This window comes from Chaetomium fimeti (assembly GCF_033439085.1).
Source record: "Chaetomium fimeti strain CBS 168.71 chromosome Unknown B0H64scaffold_1, whole genome shotgun sequence".
Taxonomy (NCBI): Eukaryota; Fungi; Ascomycota; class Sordariomycetes; order Sordariales; family Chaetomiaceae; genus Chaetomium; species Chaetomium fimeti.
This window is the reverse complement of record NW_026944329.1, coordinates 3,916,613-3,929,094: the sequence shown is the minus strand read 5'-3', so window position 1 is coordinate 3,929,094 and position 12,482 is coordinate 3,916,613. Positions and strand designations below refer to the sequence as shown.

Below are 12,482 nucleotides of genomic sequence, written 5' to 3'. Positions count from 1 at the left end.
AAGCGCATAACGAGCGCGGCTGGTGCTCCTCTCGAAAAAGATGCTGCCCGTGTGCCCCTCACTGGCTTTGCTAACCAGCCTGCGCCTCTTACCCACGACACCACCAACCTGCAACCTCGACTCGTTCCCAGCAGGTCGCGCGCACCCAAGCGCCATCGTCGCAAACATGGCTCGAGTCTACGCCGATGTCAACCAAAACATGCCGCGTAGTTACTGGGACTACGACAGTGTCAACATCGGTCAGGCTTCCTCCCATTATCCTCGTCCCTCGTTCCTTGTTCGAGATTGCTGCCGGTTCTGTCGCGCCGCTTGCAACCGCCCGCCCACCCTTCGCCGAGGTGTCGCATCGCTAACTTGTCGCAGGCTGGGGAGTCTTGGAAAACTACGAGGTCGTGAGGAAGATTGGTGCGTTGCATTGCCCTTGTTTTCTACCCCGAACGCGTGCCGCTGACCGCTCTCCCTCTCCCACATAGGCCGCGGCAAATACTCCGAAGTCTTCGAGGGCATCAACGTCGTCAACTACCAGAAATGCGTCGTCAAGGTCCTCAAGCCCGTCAAGAAGAAGAAGATCAAGCGCGAGATCAAAATCCTGCAGAACCTGGCCGGCGGGCCCAACATCGTCGCCCTGCTCGACGTTGTCCGGGATTCACAGAGCAAGACGCCCTCGCTCATCTTCGAATATGTCAACAACACCGACTTCCGCACCCTGTACCCGAAATTCATCGACATCGATGTCCGCTACTACATCTTTGAGCTTCTCAAGGCCCTCGACTACTGCCACAGCAAGGGGATCATGCACCGCGACGTGAAGCCTCATAACGTTATGATCGATCATGAGAACAAGAAGGCACGGCCCCCCTTACCCTCCTTCCTGCATGCCACGTGGCGCATGCCGTGCCCTGCTAACATCCCCCCTAGTTGCGCCTCATCGATTGGGGTCTGGCCGAGTTCTACCACCCGGGTACCGAGTACAATGTCCGCGTCGCGTCGCGCTACTTCAAGGGGCCGGAGTTGCTCGTCGACTTCCAGGAGTACGACTACAGTCTGGACATGTGGAGTCTCGGCGCCATGTTCGCATCTATGATCTTCCGCAAGGAGCCCTTCTTCCACGGAAACAGCAACGCCGACCAGCTCGTCAAAATCGCCAAGGTGCTCGGTACCGACGATCTGTTCGACTACCTGGACAAGTACGAGATAGAGCTCGACGCCCAATACGACGACATTCTCGGCCGGTTTCAGAAGAAGCCTTGGCACAGCTTTGTGAACTCCGAGAACCAGCGCTTCGTCAGCAATGAGGCGATCGACTTCTTGGACAAGCTGCTGCGTTACGATCACGCGGTATGTGTCAGACTAGTTTTCACGGACCCATCTTGTTTTGGTTTTTGCAACTGACCAGTGACATGACGTGCAGGAACGCCTCACCGCAAAAGAGGCCATGGCCCACCCCTACTTCGCCCCCATCCGCGACCCGGAAACACTTCAGCAGTACCTGGCCAGTGGCACGCAATCTTGAGCCCGTGAGAGGGAAACTTTGTGCCAGATGTGCATATCGCGTTACGTTGCCCTAGGTTTGCAAATCAACGCAAAATCCTAGACCGTTTGTATGGGCCGGACATTAAAACCCTTCGTTCCGAAAGCTAGCCATTGTCCCGTCCTAGAGGCGAGGTTTTTATGGGAGTTGACTATCCGCGGTGTCTCAAAACAAGAAAATCACTACGCCGAGTCTTTGATCACCCCCCGTATACCCCCACGCGTTGTCGCACGGGCGTAACAAGCGACATTGGTTCTGCCGTTGATGGGTGAGGGAAGGGAGTTAATCGGGGGTTTGTAGTTTGGGAGTTTAGTCGTTACTGTGATGGAATTGAATTGCAGGAGGGCGGGTGGGCGTGGGCGATTATTCAGAAGATGGATGGAAGGATGGTGGAGTACGTTTGGTTACCTTGGTTACGACCTGGTATGGATGATGGATGGGTTCAGGGGATGCAGGTTGGTGGTTGATGGTGGCTTGAATGGGCCGGGCCATATGCATACTTATCGTTTGTTGTCCCGTTCCAAAAGCGGGAAGGGTGCAAGTTGTGAACTACCGCATAATGGTAAAGCGGCGTTTCGCGTTTGCTGGTCTTACTATATATCGTTCTACTTCATCTTTCCATCGTTGCTCGAGTCCACGTCGGGGGGTTACGGGTATGGCCACCCAGTACACTAAAACGAGACAGCGGCTAACGATTCCATTCCTCCGCATGCTCCTCACTTCGAATTCCCCAAACCGTCCCATTTATATGGTACCACAGGAGCCGAGCCTGCCAAACAGCTACCCGTGAGCATGCTCCTTGCTTAGCAAATGCCCCAACCAATCCATCTTCAAACCCATCCATCCTCCCCAGGCTCACAAACAACTAAAACAGAACTCCCTCTCGCACCTAAACCCACCCTCCCCACACCGCCGCATCGTCCCCCCCGGCGTCTGCACCAGCTCCGACTCCAACAACAACCTCGCAGCAGTGGAAGAGGAGGGCGTCCAAGGCGCCGCCGCCGACTTCCTCCGCCGCCCCCGGCCAGTCGGTGTATTAGTATTCAGCGAGCCAGCGAGGACGGCGCTCTTCAGCCTCAATGCTGACGCCGACTTGGTAAGCCCCGGGGCTAGCAGCCCCAGTCGGACGTGGTGGCCGGCGGGCGTGGCGCGTGTTGTGGTGCCGGGTTTGGCGGGGCTGAGGATCGAGAGCTCGTCCTCTTCTTCGTCGGAGGCGGTGGTAGTGGTGGGGAGGAGGGAGAGGACGCCGGTGCTTTTCCGCTTCTTGGTCGTGGTTGTTGGCTTTGTTGTTGCTGCTGCTGCTGCTGTTGTTGTTGTGGATGATGTTGGGGGGCGGGATTTGGAGCGGCGGCGATTTGGGGCTTTGATTGGCGTCTGGGGGGCCGGTGGCGGCTGTGGTGGTTTGGGGAGGGCCGGGGATGGTTGGGGTTTGGAGGACGGGTCGGTCAGGGTTGGGGACGGGGCTCTGGTGAACCGGTCCGAGAGGGCGTGCATTTGCTCCTCTGAGGAGAACGGCGGGTCCGAATCGAGTACCTCTAATATATGCGCGGGGCCGTCTGCTGTTGGCGGGCTGACGGCCGGCTGGGCGCTTGGTGAAGTCTCGGGAATTTCTTGCCTCATCGGTGGTTTCAAGGAACTTCTTCCATGAATGACTGACCGATGAAGTGCCCTGGCTGGCGTCTTCTGCAACTGAGTCTTACTCAAACGCCTCTTCCTGTCTGTTGAAAGTGGGACCGCCTTGGTTATCTCAGGGGTAGCGTTCAACTCTGGGTTCGTAGGTAGTTTCCCGGAATTTGGCTCAATGACCAAATCAGGGTTTGCCTCAAGCATCGACTTCCGCCTAGTCATCCGCCGTTGATATGTTCCCTCAGATGGAGAAGACTTTTCGTTGCCAGCCTTTTCAGGAATCTCTGTTATCAAGACAGGGCGGCGCGGTACGTCGCTTTCTTTTGGCGAATCCAACAGGCCACCTCCATCATGATCCACGGCATTGTCTAAACTGAGACTCCGAGTGGGCGACTGAGCCCGTACGGCAGCCGTCGAGCCCACTGCCTGAATGAATTCATCCGTAGTAGGCTTCCCGGCAGGAGTCACCGCCCCTGAGCCGACGTTCTGGGAAATCTCGCGCAATACGCCATGCTCAAAATTGGTCGTTTTGGTGGGCTTAGGTTTACCTTGCTTGCGTTGCGGTTTCCCTTTCGGCAACGCGGGCTCGTCATCGTCTGAAAAGGCATACGCCGGATCGACAAAGTTTCTTGAGAAAGCTTCTGCTGATGTTGTTTGAGCCTTGTTCTCGCGTTCGGGAGGACACGTATCCTGCGGCCCAGAATCCGTCGGGGTTACTTGGAGATTCGATTCATCCTGAACAGGCTCGTGATGACTTGGTGGATCTGCCTCACTCGGTTCAGGGCTAAGTATTCGAAACGAGTGGGCGTCAAAACGCTTCGTTGTGGTGATCTCAACCCGGAAAATCTGATCCCGTGGTTTCAGGGCGAGTTTCTCTTCGCCGTCGGAAAGGTTGATGTATACACTAGGGTCCAAGTTTGTTTCTGGACCGGCTACCGGCGGGCTTGGTGAGGGCGTCACTAGCTCGCTCGGGTTCGCTGAATCCTTTTTGGTGCCCTGGTTTGTTGCCCCGTTAGGAGCAGGCGTGCCCGACACATCGGGCTCGATAGTTTTCGGTGGTGCTGGTGGTGTGGCGACAGCCCCATGGTTCTCAACCTGGGCAGCGAATGCAGGGTTCGGGGCTAAGGTTCTTTTTGAGGCACGCGTTGGTTCGGTGGTTGCATCACTCTCCAAGCGGTTCCTTTGAACCTTTCTCCTCTCAGCCGGTGACTTCGCAGGTTGTTGGTGTTTTCCTAGCCCGTTGGCCTTCTCAGCGTTCTTGCGCCCCGTTCCCGGTGGCCTGCCCCTCCTCTTAGCCGGAATCTTCTCTGGCGGAGGACGGGCCAAAAGAACCTTCTGCTTTATTGCAAGTCCCCCGGCCTGCTCCTTGGCCCCCACACGGGCAGACACATCCAGGAAGACGTCGTCTTCGTCCCCGGCATCCTGCTCGCGAGCAGCGCTCAGCGATAGCCGTGCTGTCTTTTGTCTAGCCGAACCGGTAACGTCTCCCGAAGCCAGAGCGTTCCTGACAAACGGCGACGGCAACTCGGGCGTACTCCAGGTCGGATCCGTGGTCGGCATCGAAATCGGCGTGCCATACTGCATCGGCAGCCCGAACGGCATCTGACCCGGGTACGCCATCCCCGAGAACCCAAGCGGCGGCCCTCCCACCGGGCTCGGCGCAGCCCATCCACCCGCAAGAAAAGGCGGCGCGCCGACCTGGGAAGGCATCGAAGACAGCGCATCGCCCCCAACCCGGCTGAGCCGCCTATTCTCGACCCTGGTGCCCCTCACCATCTTTTCCTCCTCATTCAACGACCCAGCTTCCGACACCCCATCACCACCGCTATCCACCCCATGCCCCTCCTCCTCTTCCTCTTCGGCCCCTCCCAACTCCGCATCCTTCAGCGAATGAACATGTCCATTATCAACCACAATCTCGCCCGTCCTCAAATCGATCTCGTCGCCAACCCCTGTGAAGTCCCTCTCGTACTTCTCAAAGATGCGCTCAAAGGCGGACTTGAGCTTGAAGGCGGCAAAGGCGCGCGAGCGCTCGAGGCGGGCGGCCGGGTCGCGGCGGGCATTGACTGCCTCGGGGCGCTCGTTCAGCTCGTCGGCTTCCGGGTCTTCGTAGTTGGGGTCGCTGGGGTCGTTGGGGTTGTGGTGCTCGAAGGGCGCGGGGCCGAATCGTGGGCGCTTGGTTGGGGGTTCCATGATGCGCGCATGGCCGGGGAGGGCCGGGTCGGTTGCGCTAGGTTTTATGGAATGTTGAATATGTGAAGTTGTTCGTCGCGTGAGGACTCGGGAGCTGGGATATTATTCATTATCGATGGTTGCTACAGTGTGTTTGGGGTAATTCCGCGCACAGTGGTTGGAATAGGTGGGGCGGTGACTTCACAGGCCTGCAAGCGACGGAATGGAATGTAATCGGATTGCCTCGTGCATGCAAGAATCCGTGATGTTCAAAGTTTGGCCATGCAGCATGCGGTTCGTTACTCATGTCAGGAATTCGTTCACTTTGTACATTATTAATGTGGGTATTGAGACGGCTGCCCGCGGCGTTGAAACTCGACTTGAACCCTCCCGATTCCCAGTTGCCCAGTCTCATAGCACCGAAGCCGCCGCCATACAAGAACACCGAAAACTCCTTCTAGCCCGAATCACCCAATCGCCTGGATTCGGCATGCACAAAACACCTGCCCGCTATGAAACAATCACTTGAACTTGCTGAAGATAACCGCAATGATGAGAAGAACCAGAACCGTGATGATGGCAATGGTGATCACCCGATTTGTAGCCATCCTAGAAACACGTCAGCCGGGGCCTCGAAGTGGACCTGGGAATGCAAGAACGTCATACCTACGAGCGATCCCTTTGAGGCTCTTGATGCTGCGATCAACGTAGCCTTCGCTCTCATAGAGGACCCTGGTGGTGTGGTCGATCGTCTCGCGCTGCTGTTGCAGCTGCGTGAGTGTGTTGGCCCCGATGGCCTCCGTCTCGTTCGCCAGAGCCTGGCTGGCCTTGAGCCGCTGTGTGCTGCGGTCCAACCGATCCGTACCTATAGCATCATCAGTCAGCCTTGCGTTGTCGGCTTGGAAAACAAAACTTGGCAGACGCACCCGAGAGCAACTGCTGCCTCTGCTCAAAGTGAGCATCTCCCGACGAGGACCCCGGGTTATCCGTGTACCGAGAACCGAACAGGGCACTCTTATCATCCGCCAGGGTCCGCAACTTCCGCCGGTAACCGTCGACGTCTGTCTTGTAATCGCGCAACCGCCGGTTAATCGACGCGCGCTGTGTTGAGGGCACGTTCTGCTTTTCCATCTGCATCTGGTCGACCAGCTCGCCCGTCTCTTCCAGCGCCCGCTCAGCGGCACTCAGCGCCGCCTTCCTCGGCTCCCCCGACAGCTCCACAATCTGGTCGAGCTTCTGCACTAGGTCCGCTTGGACCAGCTGGTATTCGGTCTCATAGTGCTTGAACAGCTCAGTGCCGGCGTCGGTGTCGAGCGGGGTGGCCATTTTGAGTTGTAAATCGGGGTATGTCTGAGGACTGGGGCCGCAAAACTATCCGTCGTCAAGGGACGGCCTGAGGACTTCGATGCAAAGAGGCGCAGGTGATGCGGTGGAGAGGCTGGAAATACAGTCCGCCGTTGGCGCTTTGGGGGAGTTGGCTCGGATCGCAAAGGCACGTACTGCGTAAGGAGGGTCGCAATTGGGGACTCGATTTTGCTTCAAGATTTGATGTTATTGAAATCCTGTATCGCGGGGTGGGCAGCGTCGTGTGAGGGAGTAGTTCGGTGTAGTGTGTCGGCGTTGGCGGATGATGAAGTTGGCAGGTCGCAGGCCGAGGATTGCGTTGCTTTGCCTTTCAGGTTGCCTGGTTGCGGGAGGGAGTTTACCAACGCTCGGACCAGTCGCCCCATGGACAAAAATAGCCGGACCTTCAGTGTCGGGTGGGTGCCGGCCAGCAGATATCCATCAAATCTCGACTGGAGGATCGACATGAAAGCGATCCGGAAGCCGAAAGAAGCTATATATACTTATTTTAATTCTTCTTTTATTTGATCTGTTTTATTTCAATTAACCTTGCTCAAGAGTCACCATTTGCTTGATCTCTTCCGTCCCTTCCGAGTTCGGTGTTTTTTGTCCAGAGGGTGCCAGTCAGGAGCCACATGACGATCACACGGGGACAAGGCACTGTGAGCAGGGATTCCCGCATCCCTCAGTGCCCGACAGGGGTTGCCAGCACGGCTTGGCAAGCTGCAGGGGATCTTCCAGCGGAACCGGAACTGTGTGAATGGTACCTGTGGGACCTCGTCAGTGACGTTGACCTCAACAGGCTCCAGCTCCAGGCTCGAAAAGCGCCAAACCGCTTGTGAACTTCACACACGCATCATCACATACAAATACCATTAATCCTCGGTGGCTGGCTCCGGGATGGGCATTCCCAACCATGTATTGTCAAAAATGCCGAACTCCGCTCCGGCTTGACGGTTCGCTAGAAGACTTGAATCCAGCAGCATATGATCTCCTCGTCGGTAAGAAGCTCTGAAGAAGCGCGATCCGATGTCTATGATGATGACGTTGAAGCTCATCATCTCTATAGCAACACATTCGCAGCAAGCCCCCAAAAAACTGACCACACCACGAACTCTCCACTCCCAAGACCGCGCCCGGAAGGCGACGTACGACCGAGCGGCCCGAAATGCACCACCCCCGGTATTCAAGCGTCACGGAGGGGCTGGCCGTGGCGACGGCCATGCACGCGATAACTCCGCCATGTCATTCATCTTCCTTACCGAGTCCCAAATAGCCCCGCCGAACCCCGCCTTGCAAAGGAATCAGCAGCTTCAACATGCCTCTCCGCCGCCCACGGGCACCACAGACAGTCCCGAGGACGAAGACGATACCAACAAATCGTACGAGATGGAGCGCATCACCAAACTCTTCGAGATTCTCTCTGCCCGCTCCGACATCGACCACCCTGTCTGCGTTGACTGCACAGACGTGCTGCTGGAGGAGCTGCAGAAGAAGCTGGAGATCACGACACGGGAGCGAGATGCATTCATTGCGTTCCTAAAGGACATACAAGCCAGCAAACCTACGGATGGCGAGCTACAGGCTCGGGAGGAGGCTCTTCGGAAAGCCCAACAGGCGGAGGCCGCGGCACGCGAGGAGATTCGCCAGCTGGAACGGGAAAAGGAATCGTTCGACGCCGAACTCCGTGCCCTGGAAGGAGTCAGCCAGCAACTAGACGCCGAAGAAGAAGCGTTTTGGCGGGATCGGAACTCCTTTGCGAGTCGGCTCGCCGACTTCCAAAATGAGCGGGACAGCATCAACAGCAAGTTCGACCATGACTCGCGCCAACTGGAAAAGTTGCAACGCAGTAACGTCTACAACGACACTTTCTGGATTAGTCATGACGGCACTTTCGCTACTATCAACGGCCTTCGGCTAGGCCGCCTCTCTAGCAACCCTGTTGACTGGCCGGAGATCAACGCCGCGTGGGGCCACGCCCTGCTTTTGTTGTTCACCGTCGCCGACAAGCTGGGTTTCCGCTTCGAGGGCTACGAGCTCCAACCCATGGGCTCAACATCCCGCATCATACGCTACGACCAGCCCTCCCCATCATCTAGCCGGTCAGGCGGCGCTTCGGCCCGTAGCGCTCCCCCGCCTCCTCCCAAACGGCACGTCCTCGATCTCTATTCATCGGGTGACATGCCCCTGGGTTTGACCTTCATGCATCGCAAATTCGACAACGCCATGACGGCGTTTCTAGAACTAGTTCGCCAGCTTGGCGCCCATGTGTACGCGCAGACGGCCGCCGAGGGTAATCCCCTAAGCCTTCCCTACCCCATCGAAGGCGACAAGATAGGGGAAGTTAGCATACGGCTAGGTGTAGCCCAGGACGACGGTTGGACGAAGGCTTGTAAGATGACGCTGACGTGCTGTAAGTTCCTGTTGGCGCACGCGAGCAATGTTAATGGAGCAACGGCTGGTTGACGTGGTTTTGATCCCACGGTTGGGGTGGTATTTTGCAATTGGTGATTTTCCTTGGTTTGGGGCCTACTGATACCAACACGGCGTTGTAGGTGGGCTATTGGGGAGTTCTATATCAAGACAAACGAGACCAGGGAGGGCCATGGGTGGATGAGCTCGAGAAGTGGGAAGACGGGAGGAAATTCGGGGGGTGTGGAAAAGAACCGCTTTTCAGCTCGAGCGTATCAAAGGTCCCAGAATACGATCTTAACCTGAATAGTGTCACTGCACTATTCTCGAGTTCTTCATGGCCCACGCATATCAAATTCCCATCCTACCAACATCCGAACCGGCCTACGAAGACGACGACACGCCAGCCAAGGCGCCGGTGAAGGGACGATAATGCCAGACAATAATCGCGGCCGTGTATGATTTGAGACATGAGCAGCAGCAGTATATACACAAACCCCTTCTGCGTCTCCAACATGTATATACTTTCCAAATTCACATTCGGCCGCCCCTCCCCCCACCACCGAGGCGCAACCACTCGCCTGCCGGCCCCTGACTGCCCCCAAGAAGTCCGGGCAACAGCCAACGCGCCCAACACCCCAAAGGGTCCGCTTACTTGGAGCAGCCGCTCTTGGACGAGATCTCGCTCGGGCAGGTGACCTGCGTGAAGGTGATGTCCGGGTTGTCGGCACCCTGGAACCTGGAGAGAGAGAGAGAGAAAAACAAGTGTCATCAGCCAACCGGTCCCTTTTTGTCCTTTTCCCCCTTCTTCGGAGAGCAGCGAGTACGTACCAGTCGAAGCGCCAGTAGCAGCCCTCCTTGAGCTTCTCCGGGAAGCCGTCGCAGTCGGCCCGCGAGTGCACGCCGCCGTACCGGTCGCCCCAGCCGTTTGCCGGCGCGCCGTACTGCTCCGTGCAGGCTGGTGGTGGCGTGGTGGGTTAGTGTGGTGTTCTGGTTGAGAGGAGGGGTGGAGGCTAGGGAGGGAGGTGGGTGGCTTACCGTTGAAGAGGCCAACGCCGCCACCGGGCATCTGGTGCGTGGTGTGTTAGTGAATGGGTATGATATAATATGTATGCGCCTAGGCCGAGGTATGGGGGAGGGTGGGGGGAATGCTAGGACAACGCACGGCAATATCGAAGTGGTTGTTCCCCAGGTCGCCTCCCGTGTTGGTCGCCTGCACAACCATCTTCTTGCCCGACACGGGCCCGCTGGTGAAGGTCAGCTCGTAGCAGGCGCAGCACCACTGCGACTCGGAGCTGCCGGCGATGTTGACGGCCGCCCAGCCGTACGCGAGGTTGTCGTCGACGGCCCAGGGGCTGTGGCTGGAGCACATGAAGGCGCCGCCGCCGCTCTCGCAGCCCGACTTGGTCGCGCCGCCGTCGCTGAGCGGGTTGTCGGACTTGTCGCACGTCTGGACCGGCGTGTCGGAACCCTTGCCCGGCCAGGCGCAGCTCGGCTTGCAGCAGTCCCAGTAGCGGGTGGTCTGGCCGCTGCCGGAGGCCTGGGCCATGGCCATGGCCGGGAGGACGGCGAGGAGGGTGGTCGCGGAGAGATGCATGATTTGTAGCTGGAGAGTACCTGATATAGAAATCTGGATCACGATAAGAGCGACGACCAGGCCAGTTCCGGGTCCAGCACCATGGGTGGGTTTCCCCAGATATATACCATCCCACTCTCCCCACTTAGTGTCGACTGCCCAGCAGATCGGCAGGAAGTTTGCATCCGAGCTAGTGACGATGACCAGCGGGATCCCCCACCGTAGAGTGCGCTCCGGAATAGCCAAATGAAGTAGGGCCATCCGCGTCACTCCGATGGAGAGCCATCCCGACAAGCCGCGGGTATATGGAGACCTCCCGCTCCTGGGGCAAGGATGCTGCTGTGCTGTGTAGGAGAGCATATGTACAAGGCAAGATTTCCGCCGGGTCGTCAACCGTCTTGGCCTCCTTGGAAGGCCCCTCTTGCAGCTCACCTCCCTCTCCATCCTACAGAACCCAGTCCACTCGCAACACGCCGTCCTCCAACGTTCCGCGAAAGAGCAGGTTTGGCGGAGCCATGAGAGAGGAAAGATAACCAAAGCGGTTGAATCTTGCCTAGCATCCCTGCTAGGCTCCCCGCACTCCGGGCAGATCTACCGAACGGTGGCCAGATGTGGAGAGGGGAGAGCACTATAAACCAAGGCAGTTATGCACCCTGCCCCAGATTAATATATCTGGGACCCAGTTCCCGCCGGCCCAAATGGGCGGTCACCGCGGCCAGGGCACAAGCAAGCCAATAATTGCTCAGTTGGTACCTGAACGACTGGTCATTCTTTTTCTACTGCAACCCATCGTCGTAGTGGCAGCTCAGAAAGGTTATCGGTGTTGTGTGTGGATAGAGAGCGACTATCGAACCGCTTTCGTCTCTGAGCAAATTTATACCCCTATACAACAACAAAGGGGGAAACAAAACACCACAAATCAAAGGAGCGCGTAACTTTTGACGGCCTCCCGTCTCTACCCCGTCAACTAGGCCTGCAGAGCAGTCACGTCCGACCCAAGGAGAGTTTAGTGACCCCACCGGCGGCGTCCACCGCCCTCGTCGTCCGAATCATCCTTCTTCCGACGACCGTATCCTCCGTAACCATGGCTCTTCTCATCGTCCGAGTCATCCTTCTTCCGACGACCGTATCCTCCATAGCTGTGTTTTTTCTCATCATCCGAATCATCCTTCTTATGACGACTGTGTCCGCCATAGCCGTGTTTCTTCTCATCATCCGAATCATCCTTCTTATGACGACTGTGTCCGCCGTAGCCGTGTTTCTTGTCGTCGTCTGAATCATCCTTCTTGCGACGACTGTGTCCGCCGTAGCCGTGTTTCTTGTCGTCGTCCGAATCGTCCTTCTTGCGACGACCGTGTTTGTCATAACCGTGGCGCTTGTCGTCGTCGGAATCATCCTTCTTGCGACGACTATGACCGCCGTGACCACGGCTCTTCTCATCGTCAGAATCATCCTTCTTGTGACGACTGTGTCCACCATAGCCACCGCTCTCTTGGCGACGGCGAGACTCACCTCCGTAGCCCCTGCTCTCGTCCTCACGACTTCCGTACTCGCCACCACCTCCATAGCCTCTGCTCTCGTCCTCACGACGTCCGTAGTCACCACCACCCCCATAGCCTCTGCTCTCGTCGTCACGACGTCCATAGTCACCACCACCACCCCCGTAGCCGCCGCTCTCCTGTTCGCGACTTCCGTAGCCACCGCCACCCCCATAGCCGCCGCCACCTCCATAGCCGCCGCCACCTCCATAGCCGCCGCCACCTCCATAGCCGCCGCCACCTCCATAGCCGCCGCCACCTCCATAGCCGCCGCCACCTCCAT

At 57.6% G+C, this 12,482-nt stretch overlaps 5 protein-coding genes across 5 annotated transcripts; 2 read left to right on the top strand and 3 right to left on the bottom strand.

The window, feature by feature from the left end:
• Nucleotides 1-22: 22 nt before the first annotated feature.
• Nucleotides 23-1,851, top strand: B0H64DRAFT_29930 (kinase-like domain-containing protein). The gene is made up of 5 exons (XM_062800094.1): nt 23-239; nt 364-405; nt 474-847; nt 919-1,338; nt 1,412-1,851. Exons 1-5 carry the CDS (start codon nt 41-43, stop codon nt 1,511-1,513), a joined length of 1,137 nt encoding a protein of 378 aa, XP_062664575.1. The 5' UTR covers nt 23-40; the 3' UTR covers nt 1,514-1,851.
• A 502-nt stretch (nt 1,852-2,353) lies between these two features.
• B0H64DRAFT_29933 (uncharacterized protein) lies at nt 2,354-5,593 on the bottom strand. The gene has a single exon (XM_062800095.1). The coding sequence runs from the start codon at nt 5,348-5,350 to the stop codon at nt 2,387-2,389; it is 2,964 nt and encodes a 987-aa protein (XP_062664574.1). The 5' UTR covers nt 5,351-5,593; the 3' UTR covers nt 2,354-2,386.
• Nucleotides 5,594-5,820: 227 nt separating this feature from the next.
• B0H64DRAFT_29912 (vesicle transport v-SNARE protein VTI1) lies at nt 5,821-6,766 on the bottom strand. Its single transcript, XM_062800092.1, has 3 exons — nt 6,256-6,766; nt 5,996-6,194; nt 5,821-5,938 (listed from the first exon to the last, which is right to left on the bottom strand). Exons 1-3 carry the CDS (start codon nt 6,653-6,655, stop codon nt 5,851-5,853), a joined length of 687 nt encoding a protein of 228 aa, XP_062664573.1. The 5' UTR covers nt 6,656-6,766; the 3' UTR covers nt 5,821-5,850.
• Nucleotides 6,767-7,589: 823 nt separating this feature from the next.
• Nucleotides 7,590-9,139, top strand: B0H64DRAFT_313621 (autophagy protein Apg6-domain-containing protein; the record flags this gene model as incomplete). Its single annotated transcript, XM_062800168.1, has 2 exons — nt 7,590-7,674; nt 7,743-9,139. 2 exons carry the CDS (start codon nt 7,590-7,592, stop codon nt 9,137-9,139), a joined length of 1,482 nt encoding a protein of 493 aa, XP_062664572.1.
• A 597-nt stretch (nt 9,140-9,736) lies between these two features.
• Nucleotides 9,737-10,682, bottom strand: B0H64DRAFT_438166 (glycoside hydrolase; the record flags this gene model as incomplete). Its single annotated transcript, XM_062806323.1, has 4 exons — nt 9,737-9,824; nt 9,917-10,043; nt 10,124-10,154; nt 10,251-10,682. 4 exons carry the CDS (start codon nt 10,680-10,682, stop codon nt 9,737-9,739), a joined length of 678 nt encoding a protein of 225 aa, XP_062664571.1.
• Nucleotides 10,683-12,482: the final 1,800 nt, after the last annotated feature.

Excerpts from the sequence above, each read along its gene's own strand:
- B0H64DRAFT_29933 (XM_062800095.1), bottom strand. The coding sequence starts at position 5,350 with ATGGAACCCCCAACCAAGCGCCCACGATTCGGCCCCGCGCCCTTCGAG.
- B0H64DRAFT_29912 (XM_062800092.1), bottom strand. The coding sequence starts at position 6,655 with ATGGCCACCCCGCTCGACACCGACGCCGGCACTGAGCTGTTCAAGCAC. Across the intron at positions 6,195-6,255 it reads GAGGCAGCAGTTGCTCTCGG|GTACGGATCGGTTGGACCGC; the intron begins GTGCGTCTGCCA and ends ATGATGCTATAG. Across the intron at positions 5,939-5,995 it reads CTCAAAGGGATCGCTCGTAG|GATGGCTACAAATCGGGTGA; the intron begins GTATGACGTTCT and ends ACGTGTTTCTAG.
- B0H64DRAFT_29930 (XM_062800094.1), top strand. The coding sequence starts at position 41 with ATGCTGCCCGTGTGCCCCTCACTGGCTTTGCTAACCAGCCTGCGCCTC. Across the intron at positions 406-473 it reads CGAGGTCGTGAGGAAGATTG|GCCGCGGCAAATACTCCGAA; the intron begins GTGCGTTGCATT and ends TCTCCCACATAG. Across the intron at positions 1,339-1,411 it reads TGCTGCGTTACGATCACGCG|GAACGCCTCACCGCAAAAGA; the intron begins GTATGTGTCAGA and ends CATGACGTGCAG.